Source organism: Branchiostoma floridae, unplaced genomic scaffold, assembly GCF_000003815.2.
Source record: "Branchiostoma floridae strain S238N-H82 unplaced genomic scaffold, Bfl_VNyyK Sc7u5tJ_1548, whole genome shotgun sequence".
Taxonomy (NCBI): Eukaryota; Metazoa; Chordata; class Leptocardii; order Amphioxiformes; family Branchiostomatidae; genus Branchiostoma; species Branchiostoma floridae.
Window position 1 is genome coordinate 55,716 of NW_023365749.1, and position 25,067 is coordinate 80,782.

The window sequence follows — 25,067 nt, forward strand, 5'->3', positions numbered from 1 at the left end:
GCACTAAAGAGTAGCTGTTAAGGTAGGTTGTACATGAGTCTAGCATACATATCATTACGGAACCGATGAGTCAAAATATGACAGAAATTTGCACATGGATAAAGGTGGATAAGCTCTTTGTTTCAAAAATCCATGGGAAATTATGTCACTTTTAATGATTATTAAAATGTTCAATTTAAAGTTGATTGATTTTTCCAAAGGAATAAAGTCACGCTTAGTGTAAGTAAAGATTGCTCACATTTTACATGCCAAAATATACTGCAGTTGAAATTAATTCTAAATTGGCTGATGTAAAAACCTTAACAAAAACATTGATTGGTTAAACACAGCACACAGCCAAGCATGGCTATACTAACATGTATGTGTGGCCTCCTGATAACTACTGCCTACTTCTGCTATTCAATGAAATGCAATCATTCACTAACTCGGTTATTCTAATAATTAAGGCACAATATGCTATAGACCACAACAAAGGTGTTGCTGGGATAATTCCATAAACACGTACATGTATTCGATTTTGAATTCCCAAAGTCCCTTCCTTGAAGGTTCTCATATAATGATAGTGCAAAATTGTTCTGTCCTCTGCACACTTGATGCAAGTTGCAGAGTATGTTTGTCCTTTCTTCTCGATTTATTTTGACAGGTACCTCAATCGGTACCTGTCGAAACAAATAGTATGATTAGGCCACAGCAAGTAAATTTTATGGATGACATCCGCTCGCTCATTAATTTTCGCCCGATTTCAGAAAAAAAAACAAGATTTTTTTTCTTCTTTGGAGATGGTCAACATGACGAGAAAGTATCAAAATTGGGAAAGTATGTTGTTTTAGCCTAATGATTGTACTTGTAGAAGTGACATTAGCGTGGTAGCCATGAATGTAGTTATAGAAGTGGAACTAGCTGGATAGTTGTAAAAGTGGCACCACTATGGAAGCCATGAGTGTGGTTGTCATGTTGGTAAGTGATACCAGTCTACTACACTAGTGTCACTTTTGCTACACTAGTTTACTTCTTGAATACAGGAATGAATGGTTTGTTGTCAGTGTTACCTTGTTTTGTCACTTCAATTCTTGCTTCAACATTTATGGGGTCTATTTTGAAAATTTAGCCATCTTGTTTTTTTTACTCATCTTGTTTTTTTCGCCCTATCTCATTATTTTTGCAGTCTGCAGAGGATGTCATCCATAAAATTTACTTGCTGTGGCCTTACCCTTGCTACCGAATGCCACATTCTTCAAGGAATTTTCTGTGGGAATCTTCCCAATATTTTGAGCTCAAAAGTTTCTGTTTCAGTCCTTTGGCAGCATTAAACTCTCTTTGTCCATTCTTCAAGATCTCCTCGATTCGTTCAGCGAGTGATTTAGCATCTTCCTCATCTTCGCCTTTGAGGTTTACAAAGTAGACTTTGAGGTCTTGTTTCTTCAAGAACCACGCAAGTCCAGAGTTCTTGGAAACAACTAGAGGTACTCCTGCAGCGATAGCCTCGAGACCGACGAGTCCGAATGGCTCTGCACGTGACGGCATCAGGACAAGGTGAGCTTCGCTCATGTCTATGCTCAGGTTGTGTTGTGTCCCGTACTTCAGAGCAGTGAAGTGGAATTTGCCTTTCTCAATGTTGGCGTCGATAATTTCCTTGCTTTGAGTAAAATCTTCAGCACTGACGCCCCGGACTCGCCATTTTGCCTTTGGGAATTTTTCTATCACGATGCTCATGGCCTTTGCCGCAAGATCGTAACCTTTCAGCCTCTCAGCACCCTTAACCCTACCGATGGACAACACCACTTTAGTTTCTGTTTCGACGTATTTCAGATCCAACTGACTAAAGATTTTAGAAGGTTTAGGGAGGAACTGGTAATGCGGTTTCAAACCTTTGACCTGGGTTTGGTAGTAGTCATGCAGGTATGGCCCCACCGAAAATATGACATCTGCGTGTTTCATGTCCTTTCGAATAGCGTCGCTTTTCTCTTCGATGTCCAATGCTCTACTCTCGCTCTTGTAGTGTTCGGTGTCTTCTGGGATGACGTGGTTAAAGAGTATCAACTTGGCAGTAGGATATCGTTGTGCTCTGATCTTCCGTGCCGCGCTGCTAGTAATACTAGAATGGCCAATGATGTGCGTTATGCCTGATGGAAGGTTCGGATATCTAGTTAGGTGGTCGAAGGTGAGCCAGTTGATGTTCGGCTGCCTTTCGTCCGCCTCAAAAGTTGTTGGAAGTATCAACTCAACTACATTGGCATTTGCATCATTTGTGTCCTCTTTGGAGGCGTTCAGAACAGTACAGAGAGCCCTAGCTCCTGAGGAACTTAACAGTTTGGCCAGCTGACGGTTTATAGTGGAGATTCCACCTTTGGAAGTGCCATATTCATCGTTGACCAGTAGTACAACAGGCTTGCCAGAATACGACATGTGATGGTGGACTAAAACAAAAAAAGATCATTCATTTTATTGCATCTTGCCCCTTTCGTGTTTTGTCGTGATCGCGTCTTTAACGCTTGTGGTATATTAACTCTTGTTTACAGTTTACGTTTTGTTCAGCATGCGTTACTATAAATGAAACATGTTTAACATAGAATATGGTAAAAGTAATTGACGTACAATTTTAAAAGTGGCCAACACCTGCATGTAACATGAGGTACAAAGCATCAGCACATGAGTAGGAATACAAGCTTAAAAGATAAAAGAATCAATTCGCCAATAACAGATCTGTTGAGTTTAGGTAGAATGTTAAGAAACCGCTCACACATCAGAAAGTTGCATGGGATTTAAAATCAACATACCATGTTTTCCTCCGTTTAATAGTCTGAAGAAGTCGTTTAAGTGGCCTGTGTAGAAAAGCTGGATAACAATTGCCATAATCGCCGTAATAATCACCAACATTACACGGGTAGGTAGGTATCGTCGTGTCCTGGGTGGAGATGGACCTGTAGGCTCTGGCCTTGACTGTTGATGTTGATCTTGGTCTAGAAATAACATCGTCAAAAAACTTATTCGTGTATAGAATATGTTAATCATGCAAATGACATGCACATTATTACATTGTCGCCAATTTTCATTGAGGTAATTATACAAAATTAACTTGCTCATCTATATGGTGACGTTGTCGGTAGCAGTTGCACATAAAATCAAAGACTATAAATACTTACGTAGGTAGTAAAATCTATCGGCTAAAGCTGTACGGGAGAAAATGTGTTGTTAAGAAGACTCGAAACTATCCACCTCCTAAACCTTTGGTCATCCCAGTTCAAGAACATTTGAAACCGTTAATATAATGGTAAGTTTTCCGACACTTTTTGATTGCTAATATTAAAAGGTAAAGGCTGTGAAGGAAAACTTTAAGTTTAGGTCAATATGGGAGAACAGTTAAGTCATAGTGCATACCAATACGTTTGCCCGTCTTCTCTTTGAATATATGCCCCTGGATCCTTGTTTCTGACTATAAAAGGCAGGTCCTGCAAAATTAGCGCCAGTTTAATAGATGAAGGGGTAGGAATCGATTCGAAAATATGAAACTGTTGGGCACATGCAGTACATGTTAAGGAATGAGGGAATTGTATCTAATGCATATCTACAAACTTTTCCGCATGGCAAGGTGAAATACATTCATTACTTGTCACTTACCAGTCGGAGGCCTGTCCAGTGTTGAGGCAGTGAAATCTTGTGAAACAGCTCCTTTCTGCAAACGATCAATTGGTTGACTGGAACTCGGTGGTTCTATGGTCAAAAACAATTAAAATTTCACATGATATCTCTTTCAGTAATTCTAACAGCTTCTTGTTTTGAAGGATCGGGTGGTTGGCTGGTGCCCGGTGGTTCTATGGCGAAAATGTCACATGATATTTTTTTAGTAAAGCACAAATTAAACTAGCTTTTGATTATACAGCTCTTTCGGACGGCACGATGAGAAGTTATACTGACAGATTCATCCAAACGGATACAATCAACAAGCCCATTATATATTGTAAAGCATGCAAAGTTTTTCAATGGTGTTCTCCAGTATATTGTAGTCAATCCAATTCGCTTATAATATACTTAAAATACTAAATTGTCCTGTTCACTTTAAGTGCTAGATGTTCAGTTGGAGGTCAGTGAAATATTGATGTGCCATGTTCTACATGTATGAACACAAAACTGTGTGCTATCTTGTCGTAGATATAGAGAATAGTGTACGTCAACACGTTTCATTTCTAAGATTCAGTTCTTCGATTTACTCGAAGCACTCAAGCCATCAACTTCTTTCATAGTATTTAGAAAATGACGTGACACCTATGAACTTGATCATCTGGCAGGTATCGTGATCATTCTGGCCCTCAGGGCGGAGGCGTGCGTCCAGTTTCACTGCAGCCCCGCCAGTGCTGCTCTGGATGGTGATTTCGAACCTCTCTGGGTACGTACCATCACCCAATGTGTCCTCATATAGAATGCCTCCTGGTGGCTAAGAAAGATGCAAACAGGCAGACTGTAGAGATCTTTATGCTGTAGTATATCGTGGTTGAGTGATTCCCAGTAAAACAATGCCTGTGAAGTTTGTAAAAGCGTATCATTGCTGCCAAGGTAATACATCAGAAGACGACGTCGACCTACCTTTGGATCGTGTTCCATGTTACCGTTCTCCACCGTTGCGTGCAAACAATATTTCTGTTCAGTCATCACGGTGCAGGGTCTGCTGTACAACAGGGAGTAAGTGTGCCCTCCCTCGCAAAGGGCTCCTAAATTCTCTTGTAAAGTCTGCAATTGTAGAAAATGGCACAAAAAGACATAGGTACATTTTGCAACTCACATGCAACATACTAAATTCTTTAAGACTGAGCCTGCCCATGGATCTTACGCCACTATGGGGGTACACAAGATGGCTTTGGTACTCATACACAGCTCTACTGCAAGCAGGTCGACAAATGGTGGGTTTCCAATAATGGTTATGGTTTTGATTAATGGTATGTTTGATATCGATACCATTAGCCATGTTATATCATAGTCTGGCATGGTTGCTAATGACTGGCAGAACATTATATCTGATGAGACTTACGTTTATCATGTCTTTGGTGTTAGAGACAATGAAGGCCTTCATATGTACACCGTAGCTTGCCCATGGTGATTCTATCACGACGAAGAGGCCTCTTCTTTTGGTTTCCAACCCAAGTGCTCTTGTCAATGCAATGAACACCGTGGTTCCCTTGCAACGACGGAAGATGGCATGTGTATGTGTTATCACACATGGTAGCATCTCTTCCTTGTCGTCTGCAATATGAACAACTTTGGCCTCCTCTGCAGGGATATCTGTACATACAAGGGAAGAAAATACATGATTGCTGTGGCGTTCATACAGGTCACTGGAGATATGTAATCAATAGCATACAAGACTAGCTAAAAGAATGATTGTTGAATGAAGTTTACAAATGAGCACTAAGCTTCCAGCCATAACGAGTTGGCACATAAAGGCAATTACCAAGCAGAGAGTGTTTAAGAAAAGCAAAAACTCCAACTACACAGTACACACCCAACATGTTGTAGTCTGACAGATCCAGGATGTGCGGCAGCAGGAGTTCCACAGGTCCGTCCTCTGGAACGTCAGACTGGATGTTAAACACGGGACCGACAGGCATCCAGTCCTCCTGGTGTTCCCATTGGTCAGGCAGGGGTTCTGTCTGGTACGTCATCGTCATGGGACAAGATGTGACGATCCCGATGTCTGTGTCTTTGCAGATGTACTTTCCTTTGCACGGAAGTTTTACACAACTGAAAACATGATAACAAGATTTACTTTATCATTCTGATCTTTCTTCATAGATATATGCCCATGAATGAGACCAAAAGCAGTTCATCTGCATGTGATTATCGTGTGATGGAAACAACCAAACGTAAGGGGACCAGTCCTCCTTTCTCTTCACAGGACGTATATGAATCAAAATATAAAATTTGATGTAATCAAAACTTACAACTTTGTGTTTCCTTCCTGATCAGTGGTGACAGCAGGCTGTACGTCCATCTCTGCCATGGACGAAACATGGTCCTAGAAATAGTTAAAATCGGTCCAAAGTTAACACGTTATCAACAACTAAACCTAAAAACACTTAGGTTTTGAAGATGTAACACTAATTGTTCACCATCGGACATTATGCATGCAGATAAACTCACCTAATACAAACTAGTGACCACTTACACATTTAAGTTATAGTCATTGGATAAGTCAATACATGTCATGGGAACGATACAATTCTCGAAATATCTGTAGCAGTGATTAAGATTTACCATAAACATATTTCGCACAGTCTTGGATAGATCATCCTGCCCCATGGTGGCTAGTGTCTCTTCTAGGGCCTTCAGGTCGTGTGGAGGTCCATACCTGGCATCTTCTGCATTTGGTGATGAAAAAGTACAAAGTGCGGAATCATGTCACACCTGCCCCGTACCCCTTTTACATTAAATGTGGCAATTACAGATCACGTAGTTTGCAAATACCCTGTTCTTCTGGATGCTTCTTCTAGTATGCACATCGATTTCATGTGAAGGCGCAAACTAGACCTTCTCAAGATAACAGTTACAAAAAAAATCAGACCTTTTTCAAAATCTAATTTCTGAATATTGATCTGCTATCCTTTGTATTGCATGGATGTCTAACATTAGTTCATGTAAATCGACTGTTCTTTAGTGCAGTAAAAACAGACATGACACACCTATCTCAAAATTCATCATGAAGTGCAGTGAAAAGCATACATGTACATACCTATGTTAAGAGCTGCGCAGACCGCACTTCTCCTGCCCACAGGACCAACCCGGGCGTCTCGCCTCAGGAGAGCGGTGACATGTCCGGGCTTGACTTGTTCCGCAGGGAGTTTGCACTCATCATGATCATTCATGCATGCCACCATCACATCACCATCTGTTGGAATAAGTTGAATTCAAGAATGAGCTTATTCAGCAATTGACTTGGCAATATCTTTTTACTACCTTGGTTAGACATCAACGATGGTTTGTAGTTTTGTATACAGTGAAACGTGCATATAACAAACTTTCCAATGATGTTGACAACGATGATATGGAATAATTAAGGGTTATTGACCCGCCCCGAGGTGTATATGGTGTCATAACGCCTGGTCCTTTGCTATAACCACCGAATAAAACCACCGAGTGAGCGAAGCGAACGAGGTGGTTTTATGAGGTGGTTATAGCAAAGGACCAGGCGTTATGACACCATATATACCGAGGAACAGGTGGGTCATTAACCCTATTATTATATAGCCTACCCACACTGACCCATTTAAGAGTAGAGTAGAGTAGAGTGGAGTTTCCGGTTGAGTAGGAGCGACAAATTCTTTATAAAACATACATCTTGTATTCAGTACATAAATTTGAACAGTGAATTTGAACAACATAAAACTTGTACGTGAAATGTATTTCTGTTCCAATGCTTGAAATAAGAACATAGTCGATTCAATATGTTACAAACTGTTGCACGCTCCGTATTTCTCCACTCGCCCATTCTCCAGTTTGTCGAGTTCTTTCGTATCAGGCGCTAAATCTCTGTCGGCTTTCCTGAGGCATTCCGGGATCCCTGTGCTTCACAGCTCTTGAGAATCTCGTTCACTACGAACTCAGACACGACTTCTCCGAAGAAAGGTAGCATTTTGGTCATCCAGCGCCATGACCGCTACTCAATGGTGGACCGTGGTGTTATTGTCGTCTGAACTTGAATGGGCGGGGGTGCAAATAATTTCATTTTCCATTTGCAGTTTAAATTGGACATGACTTGAAATAGATTTTATTGTCTTAAATATTATAGGTAATTCAATGTTGTTTTAAGACGGCAAATGTTTTCTTTGGACAAAGAAACACGCACTACGGATGTTAATAGAGGGAGCCATCCCCCCTGCCATGCTTGTACTTATTCCCCTATCTTGGCAGATGGACGATTCCTGGATATCTCATTCTGATTGGCCAGCGTCCTGATTGTCTGTCCTTCTGATTGGTTTAAACTTAAAGTTTTTAATGCACACGTGTGATAATAAAAAATGCACGGCTGTTACGGCGTCATAACCAGCATGAAATGGGGCCTTCTGATTGGCCCACGTCCCCTGGCTATATGATAATAACATATTATGTAGTACGCCAACATCCTATACTCTAAAACCATAGCTATGCGATGGTATGTATTTCATGGGGAACGGGGGACAAGAGTTAAAGGAAACGATCATGGTGACATGTTCGGCTGAGCATAGAACTGAGATATGTTAAAGCTGACAAGATAGATTTGTAGAGCTTCCGTACCTTCAAGTTCGACAATGTGAGGGAAGTCAACCTCCACTGGCTCTGTGGCATCGTCAGCGCGGAACTGGAAGTGGAACAGCGGCCCCACAGGTACCCAGTCTGACCCGTACCTCCACGGTTCTGCAGACCAGCTCGCACTGGTCACGTACAGGGGGTAGGGGGTGGTGACGTGGAGATCTGACTCCTGGCAGTGAAACTTCCCCTCTTGGGGCAGAGACCTGTTTAATGAAAGTTTACAGTATGTAAAATATTTTACACCAAGATATCTTCAATAAGGTAGAAATTCTGTCATGTGAAGGGTACTGAGAAATTCCAAGTATTTTGTATAACCTATAGCCATATTATGGCATCGACATTTAATAATATGTATATATACATTGCAGTAAAACATTACCATTTGAACATCTCTGGATAATCCAAGCTCTCCTCAGGATTGACATTCAGTTGGGGCAAGTTGCGATGATATCCCTGTGTCCATTGCGCAAGTACATTTGTAAATTGTAGTCCAGTATTTCGTATAGAGAAAAACTTGTTCGTTTGCAAGTAATTATATAAATATCCGATTCTTATCAAGATGAATAAATGAAATCACCGTTAGATACTTTATGTTAGTTGTCGGTCATCTTATGGCAATTATGAGGAAAATCGATTTGGTTGAACAAGATGTAGATTCGTAATTACACAGGATGGTTATCAGGAGTGAGAAAACACTGAACCATACCAAGTGCAATTATCATGATGATAATTCTTCATGATAGAATTGGAGCATTATAATCTAACCGATGTTGCTAACATGTTAACAGGTTTGAGAAGCAACCAATTTACGAATGATAAAAAATTGTATTATGAAAAGTAAGATGTGTATCATGGTTTAGCTGTAGAATAAATTTACAATTAGAGAGGATTAAAATCTATTACTACTGAAATGACATGTAGGCCTGTAAAACCTGTAGAATAGCGGTAACCTCCCCAGCCAGACTGAGTTTGGCCATGTTCTTCAGAGCCCCCACTAGCTGTGGCAGGTAGTGCAGAGGTCCATGTCCGGATTTCTTCCTCCACTGCTTCAGGGCCTGGAATGCCCGCTGGGTGTCGCTGGTCAGTTCGCGGTTGTTCTCAATCTCGTCAATCTCCATTCTTGTCAGGTTGAGGTCAGTGGCTAGACGACTCCAACTGTATCCAAGTTTGGAACTCACGTCATACAGGCCATTGTCTGGGGCGAAATAAGACACGAAGTTAGTCCTCCCTTCTGCAGCAACGTGTATGAACTATTTTACACCACGACAACTCGTATTTTTCACATACGTATCGTCCACATCAGTCAGAATGGAACGGTCCCAGTCCCTCAAATCAGATCAACATTTCAAAGAATGGGTGTAGATCCACTAAATGTTTGCATGTCTGCGTTTCTGTTTTGTACTCATATTTAGTCTCTTGAATGTTCTACCGTATCTAAAAAGACCAACAGAGAATACACAAACCATCCTTACCTATCTTGTACTTGTTCATCTTGTCAGAACTGGATACACCTGGCTGCCATGTAGGCTCTGTCCATTCTCCAAGGAAAATCTTGTCCAAGTCTTCCCCAGTGTGCTTATGTAGAGCCTCCAGAGGGATAGATTCTACCTTCTTATCTCCTGTTACAGTGACGCGATCTTCGCTCAGTCTTGCTGGATATTCTTGTAAACAAGGCTTGATCTTCTTCACCAACTCCTTCATCCCCCGCCAGGCTTCCTTGCTATCAGCACAAAGGCAAATCTCGTCCACTATCTTCTTGCAGGTCCAGTCTCGTTGTGTTGGCTCCTCATCCTCATTTTTTAAACGGCGGTACATAATATGCATATTTCCCATCCTGTTTATAACAGCATTCCTCTTCACAAGGCGCCGTCCTTCCTCACTCATCAGTACCATGCGGCAGGCCAGAGACTCTCCTAAGCCAATCGGGTGTTCGCTGTTGACATCGAGGGACTTCATTGTTAATTTGACCTCCGTTGTACCTTGTTTAACGGTTTCAGACCACAGTTTAGCCACCTTGCCTTCATCGGCAATGGGAACATTAGCCATCATGGTGACAGTTCTGTTGAAGCAGAGACCGAAATGTTTCATCAGTGGCAGGAGTATCTGGAAGGATTCTGCCTCCTTTGGCAGAACAGCATCAACAAACTTGTCACTGACGACGCCTTCCTCCAGAAACTGCTTCCTGTTCGTGGCCATCAGCTTTTCTTCCTTCTGTAGATGCTGGGCCATGTCGTGTCGAAACAGCTGCTTGAAGAGCTTCAGAATAATGCTGGGGTCCTGGAACACCTTGTCCTCCATACCCCGGATGTGTCTGTAGAAGAGAATCTCCCCCGCTACATGAAGATACTCCAGAGCATTCAACACATCAGTGTTGTCCATCCCAACATCACTTCCACGTTGTTTGCACTCTGTGAGGTCCAGGCAATGTTTGGATGTCTCCTGTTTGATAAGCGTATCAAAGTCAGACCAAGACTGTGGCAGCTGCCGACTTCTGGAAGTACCAATGCGCTCTTGCACAATATCCGCCATTTTCCGCCTAAGTACATCTATTCCTTCGTTCCTCTTACTGCTCACTGGTACGATGTGGACATCAACTAGGTTTCCAGGGCGGCCATCCAATAGCTTCTGCAACGACGTTTGCTTGTCCAGTACGTCTTCACGTGACAAGCCAACAAAGTGATCATCTTTCCCACGAAGACCTAGACCTTGTTCTCGGCTGTCCAGAGTTTCCTGGCATCTGCTGATCTCCGTCTCCAGCGCCTGTCTGACTGCTGTCTCGGCGGACTTGATATCCCTCTCCAACAGTGCAATCTTCTCCATGACGTCACCTTTATCACTTTTCGTCCCCACAACAATCAGAGATGGTTTTGTCACGTGGGAAGAGATGGATGTCATCCACTTGCCTACCCGCTCCTGGAACTCCCCTGACGTGTAGCCTGGCAGGTCAACACACAGCAGGTACAGCCCCAGGTGTGTCAGGAAGAAACGGTGTGTGTAGTGGTACACGTCATGGCCGCCAAAGTCATAGATTTTGTACTCTACACCATGTGTTTGATCGATGTACGACCTGATGTCCACCCCTATTGTTCTGTCTGACTCGTCTTCTGTGTGGGCCTTTCCATCAATCATTGTCAGGCAGAGACTTGTCTTACCGGATCCAGTTTGTCCCAGGAACATTAATTTGACTCTTTGCGTCGAATTCACGATCTTTGAGCTGTTAGAATACTCACTCTGCGCTGTTGTGCTTGAAGGTGTGGCGATAATAACTGTGCTCTTTTCTGCAAGGAATGAGTGCAATTTGGCTATGAACAATAGGCGTAACATCCAAAGACAATGGCTTTGTTTCCGATACGTCGTCAACCCCTTAATGGAAACGTAAGTTTTATGTGTACATGTATATGTGTAGACTTCAGTCCTCACTCAGTTTGTGTGTTCAAGACTTATTACTAAGACCACAAGATGATAAATCTGATGTCATTTTGTTGGAAACTAACCTGCAAAGGATTCAGTAGAATTATAAATTACCACTACGAGAAATATGTCTGACCAAATTTTATAGCCATATATACCTTTAGCTGCGGATTCATCAGCTTCAACCGTGGCTCTGTGATGTGGACGTCTCTTGAGTGGTACTACTTTGGGATCCGTATGACTTGTCTTCTGTGAGAAAAACAACAAAACTTTACATTTAATTTTGTGATTTCCAAATCATGTCCACAAACTATTTGCAGCGACAATTTGCATTGAGACACTCATATGTAATATGAAACATTCTTATATCTAGATATACCCAGTTGTAGATGTTCTTTTGTTCAATAACAGCTTAAGGTCGTTTACCCGAAAGTTTAAAACGATGGTAGAATTCTTTACAAATTACTCACTCGTTCAAAGGTTTTAATTTCCTTTGAAAGGTAGTGTTGCCCACTTTCTTCCAGTGACTGTAGCAGGTCCTCATAGTCTTCTGGTGATTTGATGCAACCCACCAAATCGTTCATCAGTAGTTCTGAAGACGATGCCTGTAGTGTACACACAGTATCAGCAAAGTAAATACACCACAGGCATTAGGTTGGAATAAATGATTATTTCCTGTCGCTTGGCCTTACCTGCCACACAGGGCAAAATGACGGTCATTGCACTTCTTTTATTTTCAGGGAGATTTTTTTTCCAATTAACTGACGAGTAATAGATATTTCTAACTAAACGTTAGAAATATACACCGTATATAGCGTGTATATAGCGTAAGAGACTTTTTGCTTTGTCATGTCAGGTTTCCAGTGATGTACTTTCACATGCAAGCTATTAGTTAAAATGATCTCCACATCCAGTTTTATTTCCGGAAAAGTGAACTTTATACAATGTAACAATACGAACCTTTTGGCAAAATCCAACTTTGTGGACCTCATAAACTGCCAGAAATTAAGAAATCAATTATAAAATGGCATAACCAGATGAAACCTTTACTGGGTACACCGAGATACAACCAGAAACCTGTTGGACCGGTTGATGAGCTCCACATTATTACGAGTGCCTAGCAACGAAGTTCAACCTTATGTCTTCCCACTGCATTTTAAAGTCACGCATCAATGACATAGTGTCACATCAAAAGAAACCTGTCTGACTGAGCGCCCTCTCATTTCCATGAACTGGACTGTAGTGTCTTTATCCACGTTGTCTGTTAGGAATTCTTGCGTCTTCATCAACGCTTCTAGCCCCACAACAAGATGACCTGTCGTAGGTATAAGTAAATAACATCATTGATGCATACATTGATGCAAAAACACAATATAGAGTTCTATATATAACCGTTTAACTCAAACAAACAAATTAGAGGGTCTATCAGACATGTCATAAACAGCTAAAAACGTTGTTTGAAAAATCAGAATTGTACGTAAGTTAGCATATCGTTTCCCCAAAGCCACATGATGGCAATGGTTACATAAAACAATACCTGCCAGAATTACGCACTTCTCTGCAAACTTTACTAATGTGAACTTGTAGTTCATACAAATGTTTTACTTGCAAATGGTTAGGTCTACATGCCAGTTACTGAGGTACAACCCACTTACTTAGCCATTCCTGAATAACACGAACCACGTCTCCCAGACCCATGTCAAACAGGGTTGCCTCCATGACCTGCAGTTTCAAGATCCCCTTGCCTTCCTCCCGCTGCTGCCACTGTTCCAGTATGGCCGTGCAGCAGTACCGGTCGTCATGGTTACGGGCACCAGCGACAATCCCATCTATGTCGTCTGTAGAGAAGCCCAGCCGGCCGGCCAGCTCCCTCCATCTCAACCCTACCCTTTCTGTGAGTAAGGGGATGTGAGGGGTGATGTCTAGAGGAAACAAACAAGGTAATCACAAATATTGGAAGATATTGCGTGATTTAGGTGTGAAATATCAAGACTTCTTTTTCTTCTTCCCAATTTTCCTTATGTTTTCTACAATGACACATTCTTTTTATTTTTACTAATCTACATTATATTATACTTTACCTATCTTTGGTCACATTTCAAGAAAACATCATGACCGATAAAGTATCTTTTGCAACTATTACCACCCTGCACAGTTGTGGAAATACTTACACAGAGACATCTATATTTTGAGCTTACCGCCAGTCACCTATAACAAAAGCGCTAGCGATTTCACTTCATACGTCACTTGTTTGACATCCGCTGCCACTCTCCTCTTCACTAACCACAGTTTCTTACCCTGCAGAAACATAGGGTATATCCAGTATCAGCATCTTTCATAGTTAAATGTATTTCAAATCACAGAATGATAGGTTTTTTAAATGATAGAAATGATGTATATTAAAGGCATTTGACCGTACTTTGTATGCCTGGAAAACCTTGGATGCTAACAGCTGGGTTCCAGACACTCTTTCTGCCGTTTCTCCATTCTGTGTATAAAACAGAGACACGTGATACAACGATTTCCCCCAGTGTCTAGTGTTCTTCCCTAACACATCTGTGCTGGAAATGTCTTACTGGCTACAATAAATTCATAATTTACGTCTGTGAATAGATTGGTCTACGAATATGAAAAAGTATCTTTTTTTGGTTTTCATAATTAGTAGTTAGCATCACCTGTTGCCACTTGTACGAACTTACTATCCTGGGCACCATCCTCGTGAGTTCATTCCGGCTACCACTGTAATACTTTAAACACATATACATCGTACCAATAATCAAATAAACATCCATAGATAGTTAGCGAATCGATAGTACCCAGGGTACCAAATTAAGAGTATGATATAAAAAATGCAATATGGTTACAGACTTGCATCGACACACATTTGCCAAGTTTACACAGCCGTTCCATGCAGATAAAAGAAAAAGAAACGCACGATGCATGCAATTCAAATTTCCTCAGCACACTCACATTGTTGCTAATACTGCTGTCAGTTCCAGCCTTCAGTAGTTCTAATACACACAGATGACGGCCCCGTTTGGCCGCATCATGTAGAGGAGTGTTGCCCTGTAGGGAGAGTAACATGTTCGCTGAAGTGAAAAAAATGAAATGTTACAGCAAACGGCATCATAGATTACAGAGATTTGCGAACGATTTCACGGGGAAAACATAGCCGATAGTCTTATCGTTTTATCTTTTCTTTAAAAGAAGTTGGACAGTTTTATCGACCTACAAATGTCCAAAAGAAGCTCATCGGCACAGTCAAAAAAGGACATGGATTACATAGAATTTTTGGTGCAACATATTTCCATCGCATGTACAAGTTACTCTTCATTTGTGTATAGAGGATGTACTGTAATGTATGTTATGTGTACCGGTCTTTGCTTGAGCTTCTGGTGGGCAAATGTATGGTGTTGATACGTTTATAAAGCTTAAACAATATTCAAATACAATTCAGTCTCTACAACTGGATAAAAACAAGATTTTCCTCCGTCATTACTAGATGAATTGGCATAAACAATTCAATACAGGTACATCTAACTGGAAAAAAACGGTTGAACATGTAAGGATCGTATGTCATTCATGTTAGATGTTTGTTACTTGAATTGAATTGTTTCTGCCAGTTCATTCCAGTGACGCTGAAGAATGGACCCTTCCAGTCGAACGCCATATCGTACAAATAGAACCCCCTGTTCTATTTCGAATACTCGATCAAAAAGTCCTAGTGGGACAAGAATGGACAAAGAAAAATGCTATGCCTTTTTGTTGAAGACTACACCGGCTGAGTATAGTTGTTTTGGGAATTCGAAGGGTAGGCGCTACATAGCATTTCTTAGTTCCTGGGTAGGATGCACATGTAAAGTAGTGTACGTAGAAGAGACGGGACTCTGTGCTAGCGGACTTTGTAGTAGGGTCTTATATTTTAGCATGTGGTACAAGCTCCCTCTCCGTGAGTGACCGAGCTGTTTTCTTTTTAATTTGGTTTTTCTCCTGAGCATGTATGCACATGCCATTCATGCAACAAGCGCGGTAGAAAACCTGCCACAGATATACGTACCCAGCTTTAGTGGCTTTACACCTGCATCGACTACATGTCAGAAGCCGGACACTCTTGTCTACCCGCTTCCGCTTTGACTGAAATTATAACGCTGTTGCGCCCTGAACCGTGCCTTGCCTCAAACCGTGCCCAATCGCGCACAGTTCTGGGCACACATGGGACCTTGTCCCATAATGTGCTTTGGGGCGGAGCTTAGTGCTTTTAAGGGAGGAGTCTGTCCAACGTGCTTTTTTTCCTGCAGCCCCGCCATCTTTGTTTTTCGGGGCGCTGTGATGACGAAGAATCAACGTAATTCACGCTCGTCTTGGAGCAGTTACAGACTTAGAGTTGATGTGGCAAAGACAGACGGATGTCATAGCACTAATTTCTACAACAATGATATACATATATCCAAGACTATAGATTTAACCACAAGGCACGGTTCGGGGTAAAATACGGATTCAGTTCGTTGTATCAGACCTCAGTGCACAATTATCTGAGGCACAGTTTGTGCCCCGAACCGTGCTTTGCCCCAAACCGTGCCTGGGCACAGTTCGGGGCAGTCCCCGCGTGTCCCAGGCCGTGCTTTTGCCCCAGGCACAGTTTGGGGCACGCGGGCACTGCCCCAAACCGTGCCTAGGCACGGTTTGGGGCAAAGTACATTTCGGGGCACAAACTGTGCTTCAGATTGTGCACTGAGGTCTGACACAACGAACTGAATCATTAAGGCTTGGAGACTTGATCAAGGTGCAGCTGGACGTTGTCATGTTTATATGTGGTATATTTTGTAACATAAATGGGATGCACTATAGACGTGCAAATTCCGTGTCGTTTTCCAAGTCTCGAAACAAAATCTTGCAAGATCTCGCAAGATCAAGCCTTATTTGGAAACATGGGCGTGAATAATTAGTTATCACTACCCCGTCAGTCATAGTGATTGACAGCGCTGCTGGGCACAGACCTGGGCAGTCGGGCTGTGCCCCGTTCCGTGCCTGAATGGGCACGGAATAGGGCAGGCACGGAACGGGGCATGACAACGCCCTTATTACCGCAACTATATACGCTCCTCCTCTGACTGTACCCAGTGGATGTGGCCTTCCACAAAAAATGCATAGCATCATAGTTTTCTTTCGCCCGTTCTGAGAGGATTTCAGGACCCAAAAAGCTAAAATAAAGTCAGTCGGTATTTTCAGCTTAATAGCGGCGGCGGCCATGGTTTTGCAACTCGCGCCGTTTTTGACCGAGGTTTTGAAATTGAACCCGAGATCGAACAGGGGGCGGGGCATATGGTGTTCGACTGGAAGGGTCCATTGTGATGGATGTCACTCGAAACTTGCGGAAGTAAATCTCCGTTTTTATCCAGTTGTACAGATTGAATTGTACTTAATTACGATGTTGATGTTACCTTAAGCTATTCCAATTTTATAAAATTTCTATGTACTACTTAAAATCTGCATTGCCCTCTTTCAAACATCATAACTTCTTAAAGTTGAAGAACACAGGCTGCTTTATCGATGAACAACTAAGGTTATGACCCCATATTTACTTTCTTCTATACATCCATAGATGAACAGATGGTCCATTTCTAGTTCAATTTGCTATCAAATGATACAGTAAGCTCCGTTGTACAATGTCGCACAAAAAAAAAAGATCATGTACTGAGGCTGAGCACTTTGGATTACAGTTACTCCAAGTAGCAGTTATTCAAGCGACTGGAAATAATTTTGGAAAAGGTAAGTTTCAGCTAGTTAACATCCACTACCTTTCATCAGGGGCATCATATCCAATTGCTTGCACGAGTAAAGGTCGGCTCCCACTGCACTCGCGTCACGCTTGCGTCGCTTCGGGGTTCGTTCATTGTGTCACTGTTGTGTTATTTTCGCCGATTTTCTGTTGCGCTCCCACTGACAGGGGTCACTGTTGCGTTTCTAGACTAAATGCACAGGTTATCGGAAGTCGCAGCGTTGTCAATGTATGAAAAATCACTGTAAAATGATGAAAATCCCTAAAAATGAGATTTATAGTGAAACAACTTCCATTGTGATGATGCTTATGCTTATGAATGTTACTTATGTTATATGATAACCTTGAAAGACTTTTACAGTAAAAGAAGTAACCCAAATGAATGGACACGAACCATACACCAGATTTGACTCCATCGCTTATGTGTTTTGCAACAAGTATGTGTAATGATGTGTGTTAATTTTCAGATTTCACAAATGAAAAATCTTGATATTTCCTACGTTTTAATAGGAAATAGACAAAATATAACCGTGATACTGTTGAAGGTATGTTGGCGTCACTGTTGTGTCACTGTTGTGTTACTCTTGGGTCACTGTTGTAACTGAAAAACCGCTGTAAAATGATATCCAAAATGTATCCAAAATAGCTTTTCAATAATAAAATGATGTTTACTTTTGATACTTGGTGCAAAATAGACAAAATATAACCTTGATACTGTTGAAGACATATTGGCGTCACTATTGTGTCACTGTTGTGTTACTCTTGGGTCACTGTTGTGTCACTCTTGGGTCACTGTTGGGGCATCTTGCCACTTGCGTTTTTTTAAACTTCCCAAAAAACGTCGCGCTTGCTTGTGTCACCTCTAGGTTTGCTTGTGTCACCTCTAGGTTTGCTTGTGTCACCTCTAGGTGCCGCGGGGTCACGTCTGCGTTGTCGAACCCCGAAGCGACGCAAGCGTGACGCGAGTGCAGTGGGAGCCGACCTTAACTGCTCTTTGTCTTACTTTTGTCACAATCGTTTTCGAGGGATAGCAAATGGACCTTTGTGAAAAGCTAAAACTTTTCACAAAGATTTTCCGACTAAAAATGCCCACATTTATCACGAACTTACAATATAACTAGAGTTCCGCGACCTCATACCTCCATAAAATATTCAGAGCTTTTGTAAATTTTATGAAAATGACATTTTCATGATTTATGCATGGTGATGTTCATCATTGACTAACATACGCATGTCACAAGTATAAAATTCCCATCATTAATCATCAAGCGGTTTTGCCATTTTTGCATATACTATGCAAATCAGTTCCTCATCAATTAAATGCAATGTGTTCACATTTAACGGCACGCATTTCGTCTGACGTTGCCTTGAAATGTCGAACGCTCTATTGTCCACCTCAGGTGTCTAGGGTCCTATAGCGTCTCTGCGTGACCTTTAATGACTACCTCATTTAGCAGAGAAAATGTATGCAGCAAACATGATAACTCATAACTCAAACCATCTCTAGAGTTAAAAGCTAGAACTTTTCGCAAAGATATTTTCGGACTGGGGCAACCAAATTCCTTACGTTCTGAACTTACAATATAACTTATTTCAGCCCTGTGTCTGTGGAATTTGTGTGTGTGTGGCGGGGGTATAGGTTAGCGCACTCACTACTAGTCAACACATCCATGCAAATGCCAGAGATACCGTTGATTAGTTAACGGGGAGTCTACTTACACGTTTGTCCCGTGCGTTAGGATCTGCCCCGGCTGTGAGTAAAACTTGTGCAATTTCTGGGTGGCCTCTACTGGCAGCCCGGTGGAGCGGTGTGGTCCCCTGTAACAAACGTCATAACAACACTGTAGGTACTGACATGGCTTGACATGAACATTGAAAATGGCGATGTTATGTGAGATTTTTCTGTACATAAGAATAGTCAGTACAACTAACGACATGTATTTCCTCTACATTTAAAGTCTAACGGTCTGTACGGCAGGTCCGGCCCAGGTGTCTAGGTCCTGCTGTAACATTTCTTCGTGATTTGTGTGGCTGCATTATTAATTGGAGAGACACCAAGCATGTAGAAACGTCATAACTCATAACGTAGACAAGAGCTTATACTTACATTTCCCGGCTAAAGCACCGACGTTTCTCGCGTTTTAAACTTGGCATATAACAACTTTCAGCATCGTGAGTTTGGCTCTTTTTGGGGGGGGGGGGACTTAAGGCTATTATAGCTCATCACACCCACGTAGATACTAGAGATGCTGTAGATTTGTCAACGGCGATACTACTTACATCTGCGCTGTGTGCAGCATCGTGGAGCGGTGTTGCCCCCTGTAACAAATGTCATAACAACACTGTAGGTACTGACATAGCCTGACAGTGACGTTTAACGCCATGCGTTAAAGATACCGTTCATTAGTATTTACAGTGCGTGATTCTACTTACATCTTCGTCCCGTCCGTTCGGATCTGCCCCGGCTGTGAGTAAAACTTGTGCAGTTCCTGTGTGGCCTTCCTTGGCAGCCAGGTGGAGCGGTGTGGTCCCCTGTAACAAATGTCATAACAACACTTTAGGTACTGACATAGCCTGACAGTGACGTTTAACGCCATGCGTTAAAGATACCGTTCATTAGTATTTACAGTGCGTGATTCTACTTACATCTTCGTCCCGTCCGTTCGGATCTGCCCCGGCTGTGAGTAAAACTTGTGCAGTTCCTGTGTGGCCTTCCTTGGCAGCCAGGTGGAGCGGTGTGGTCCCCTGTAACAAACGTCATAACAACACTGTAGTCACTGATACTGACTGCCAGGAACATTGAAAATGCATGGTGATCTAGTGTGAGAAGATTCCGTTTTCTCAACGCAGCGATAATACCTTAAGGCTAAATCTAGCTTAGCATTTATTGACATACATTTTGAGGTCTTCCACAGGGGGGGGGGGGCATGCATGTAACAAACATGATAGCTCCTAACTCAAAATATCTTTATAATCAAAAGCTGTAGCTCTCCACAAACACGTCACCCCGGTGTAAAAATGGGCACCTGACTTCGGCCGGGGAGTTAAAGGATAAGTCTACCTTAACCTTCTGTCAGTACTGTGTATGTGATACTGTCAATATAAGTTACTAACTTGAGTGCAGTTCTACATTGTCCTCGTCTGTCCCAAAGCAAAATAGATAAAAACATTTCCCGTCTCACGTTCTGAACATACAAAACACGTTTCAGCACTGTGGAATTCTGGAGGTGGGGTGAAAGATTATGGATTAGCACACTAGTACCAGCAGACACCTTTGCAAATGCAGGAGATACTGTATTACTGCTGATTAATTCACGGCGATATTAGTTACACCGTTGCTCCGTGCGTTAGGATCTGCCCCGACTGTGAGTAAAACTTGTACAGTTTCTGTGCGGCCTTCCCAGGCAGCCCGGTGGAGCGGTGTGTCCTCCTGTAACAAACGTCATAACACTGTGGGTACTGACATGGTCTGACATGAACATTAAGGATGGAGATCATATTCAGTTTCCCTAGAGCCCTGATCATATAGCACATCAGTACTAGTCAACACACCAATGCAGCTACTAAAAATGTTATTGAGTTGTTTATGCGAGTCTACTTACACCGTTGCCCCGTGCGTTAGGATCTGCCCCGGCTGTGAGTAAAACTTGTGCAGTTTCTGTGCGGCCTTCCTTGGCAGCCAGGTGGAGCGGTGTGTTCAAATGTCATGACAGCACTGTAGGTACTGACTTGAGGACTTATAGCTTAACACACTCATGTACAAGTAGATATTAGAAATGCTGTCGATTAGTCAAGAGTGATTCTACTTACATCTGGGTTCCGTGCGTCAGGATCTGCCCCGGCTGTGAGTAAAACTTGTGCAGTTTTTGTGTGGCCTCTCTCGGCAGCCCGGTGGAGCGGTGCTCTCCCCTGTAACAAACGCCATAACAACACTGTAGGTACTGACATGGTCTGACATGAACATTAAAGATGGTGATCTTATGTGAGATTTCTCTGTACGCCAGAGCCAACATACCCATGCAACTGCTAGAGATACTGTTTTGATAAGTTTATAGTGGTTCTACTTACATCTCCATCCCGTGCGTTAGGATCCGCCCCGGCTGTGAGTAACACTTGTGTAGTTTCTGTGTGACCTTCCTTGGCAGCCCGGAGGAGCGGAGTTCTCCTCTGTAACAAACGTCATAACAACACTGTAGGTACTGACATGGTCTGACATGAACATTGGAAATGGATCTTTTTGTATATGACATTTCTCTGTACGCAAGGACAGTCAGTCTAGAAACATGTATATCCTCTACTGGAAGTCCCTCCGAGGTGTGTCCTGAAGCATTGAAAAATGGAGGTATAGTTTGTGGTGTGTCTGTCTGCCTATGTGTCTGTCTGTCTGTGTGTGTGTCCGGATATGTGTGGTCAGCATAACTTTAGAACCAACCTCTGGATGGATTGTAATGATATTTGGTGTGTGGGTAGGTGTTTGGAAGACAAGGGTCAAGGTTTACTTAGTGCCTCCTGGTGTGTGACCTTAGTACTGCAGCAGAACTTCGATTTTTGTATCTTTTGACCTCAACATGTGATGGTCTTGATTTTTTGATGGCAGATAGCTTGTGATGTAAGGAAGAAAATATGAAAGTTTGGCCCCGACCCCCTAGCGGCTTGCTCTGGAACTGCAGGGGCAATTTTGTCAAGATCTTCCATGGAGCATAAGGGAACATAGGAACGATGGCTTTCCATGATATTTAGCATGTAGGTATGTTTGGCAGATATGTACATAGTGAAGTGCAAATTATACAAATGTGGACTTAATTTGCATACTTAATGAGGAAAATCTATATTTACAGTATTTTCCATTATAGGACTCAAATACATGTACTAGTAACATATGTAATTTGTAGCAGGTGAAATATAAGCAGATACCAATTATGCAAATACGTCCCTAATTTGCATAATTAATGTCAAAGTGTCCTAATTCATCTAAGTACATGTAGTAAATGATTGGATTGTCAATTTTGTGACCTGTGTAAATTATTTAAAGGTGCACATAACCAAGCATAAATTATGCAGATGTGCAAGTCATTCGCATAATCAGAATATTTCATGGAGGTATGAGGTCTCCGAACTCTTGTTTGTGACTTGTGTGGCTGCATTATTTAATGGAGATATTCCACGTATGCAATAAACGGTAACATCGTAAGTCCTACCTAAAATCATTTCTATAGTTTAAAGATATAGGTTAGACATAGGTTAACACACCATGGTACCAGTACATGGATACATTCAACATATCCATGTAGATACTAGAAATACTGTTGATTAGTTTACGGCGATTCTACTTACATTTTACGGCGATTCTACTTACATATTTGTCCCGTGCGTTAACATCTGCCCCGGCTATGAGTAAAACTTGTACAGTTTCTGTGCGGCCTTCCACGGCAGCCAGGTGGAGCGGTGTTCTCTCCTGTAACAAGTAATAACAACACTGTAGGTTCGGACATGGTCTGACTTGAACATTAAAGATGGCGATCTTATGTGAGATTTCCCTGTACATAAGAAGAGTCAGTTAACAACTGACGACATGTATTTCCTCTAACGTTACATTGAACTGTCTAACGTACTGTACAGGTGCTCCTCCCCAGGTGTCTATGTCCTGTTACATTTCTTTGTGACTTGTGTGGCTGCATTATTTAGCGGAGAGAGTAGTAGCAAACGTAATTTTATAGCGTACGTTATGATTTTATAGTTAAAAGCTAGAGCTTTTCATTAACATTTTCCGACTGAAACAACGACGTGTGTGTGTGTGACTGTGTGAGCGTGTGTACAGATACAGGTTAGCACATCAGTATACTAGTGAACACAACACATGCAGCTACTAAAAATGTTATTGATTTGTTCATGCGAGTCTACTTACATCTTCGTCCCGTGCGTTAACATATGTCCCGGCTGTGAGTAAAACTTGTGCAGTTTCTGTGTGGCCTTCCTCGGCAGCCCGGTGGAGCGGTGTTTTCCCCTGTAACAAACGTCATAACAACACTGTAGGTTCGGACATGGTCTGACATGACCTCTGCTATTGAACAATGGAAATGTTATGTGAGATTTCTCTTTACATAAGAAGAGTCAGTTAACAACTGAAATATATCTCGTCTAACATTACAATGACATATCTTACGGTCTGTACTGGCACATATCTAGGTAAGTACCTGCAGGTACTGACATGGCCTGACAAAAACATTGAAAATGATGACTATGTGGGGGATTTTTCTCTGCGCAAATTGATGCAGTTTCTTCAGAGATCACTACATATCTAACGCTTATTACTTACTTTTAACTATACAACGACGTGCATTTCCTCTAACTGTAGATAGAAATATCTTACGCTCTGTATGGGAGGACCGGTCCAGGTGTCTATAACATGTGTCTGTAACATTTCTTTGTGACTTGTGTGGCTGCGGAGAGATACCATGCATGCAACAAACATCGTAACTCATAACTAAAATTATGTCATACCTGTGACGCGAAAACGTTCGATACGGGTGTTCCGGACCGGGTGATAACTTTCCGTATGGCACGGGCTCTAAGTTGTATCACACGGGCTCCATTCGAATAAATCGAACTATTTCGAGCGGGACGAGTGTGGCGCCGTCGAAAATTCGAATACCTGATTCGGACGTTAGAACATTACTGTTGTAACTATTTTTGTTCGAGGGCACCAAATTTGTTCAACTTCTGGCGGATTTCGCATCAAAACATGGGGTTTCTCAGGTGGGTATGACATAAATCAAACATATCACGGTGTATTCCGCATCACCCTCGGTCCCAGCCCTCCCGTGGGTCGGATCACCCTCCGGCCTTCGGGCGATCCTTTCCGCGGTCAGGCTTGTACCTCGGGTGATAGAGAATACACCGTGTTTTATTCTATATGAATCTCCTTAATCAAAAGCTAGAACTTTTCGCAAAAAAAAATCCCGGATGAAACGCCCACATTTCAAGTTACAATATAGCAAGTTTCAGGACTGTGGAATCTATGTGTGTGTGTGTGGGGGGGGGGGGGGATCGGGGGGCCGGGGGTTGTGTGGAGCACACTTTTAGTACTTTTCAACATACCCGTGCAAGTGCTAAAGATACTTTTGATTAGTTAACGGTAATTCTACTTACATATTCGCCTTGTGCGTAAGGATCTGCCCCGGCTGTGAGTAAAACTTGTGCAGTTTCTGTGTGCCCTCTTATGGCAGCCCGGTGGAGAGGTGTGTCCCCCTGTAACAAACGTCATAACAACACTGTGGGTACTGACATGACCTAAGAAAAAGTTGAGTCAGAAAAAGTATTCACCTTGGTCTTTTTATTAGTTTAATGACAGCCAAAAATCCAAATACAGGGAGAGGTTTAGAAATGATCTACTTTTAGGGACAATTACGCGGCAATAAAACAAGAACCCACTTTAAAACCATTCATTCAATAGACAATACTAAGGTCTACACTTGATATAAAATTGAGTTAGATAAAGTATTCACTTTGGTCTTTTCTTTAACTCAAAGACAGCCAAAATCCATATTTAGGGACATATGTAAAACAAATGACCTACTTTCAGGGACAGGCTGAGAAAATA

The 25,067-nt window shown here is 42.1% G+C and overlaps 1 protein-coding gene across 1 annotated transcript; it reads right to left on the reverse strand.

The window, feature by feature from the left end:
- Positions 1-1,113: 1,113 nt before the first annotated feature.
- LOC118408032 lies at positions 1,114-23,647 on the reverse strand. The gene is made up of 26 exons (XM_035808644.1): positions 23,631-23,647; positions 23,373-23,471; positions 21,536-21,634; positions 21,278-21,376; positions 20,799-20,897; positions 20,114-20,212; positions 19,901-19,999; positions 19,187-19,285; positions 13,973-13,986; positions 13,344-13,610; positions 12,897-13,003; positions 12,203-12,293; positions 9,750-11,555; positions 9,210-9,472; positions 8,657-8,730; positions 8,263-8,480; positions 6,722-6,877; positions 6,247-6,350; positions 5,934-6,007; positions 5,495-5,733; positions 5,024-5,274; positions 4,582-4,725; positions 4,264-4,432; positions 3,619-3,711; positions 2,778-2,960; positions 1,114-2,417 (listed from the first exon to the last, which is right to left on the reverse strand). The coding sequence occupies exons 1-26, from the start codon at positions 23,645-23,647 to the stop codon at positions 1,216-1,218; spliced, it is 6,165 nt and encodes a 2,054-aa protein (XP_035664537.1). The 3' UTR covers positions 1,114-1,215.
- Positions 23,648-25,067: the final 1,420 nt, after the last annotated feature.

Coding starts and splice junctions, on each gene's coding strand:
- LOC118408032 (XM_035808644.1), bottom strand. Junction 20,213..20,798: donor CTAACGCACGGAGCAACGGT/GTAACTAATATC, acceptor CGTTTGTTACAG/GGGACCACACCGCTCCACCT. Junction 2,418..2,777: donor ATTAAACGGAGGAAAACATG/GTATGTTGATTT, acceptor TTTTTGTTTTAG/TCCACCATCACATGTCGTAT.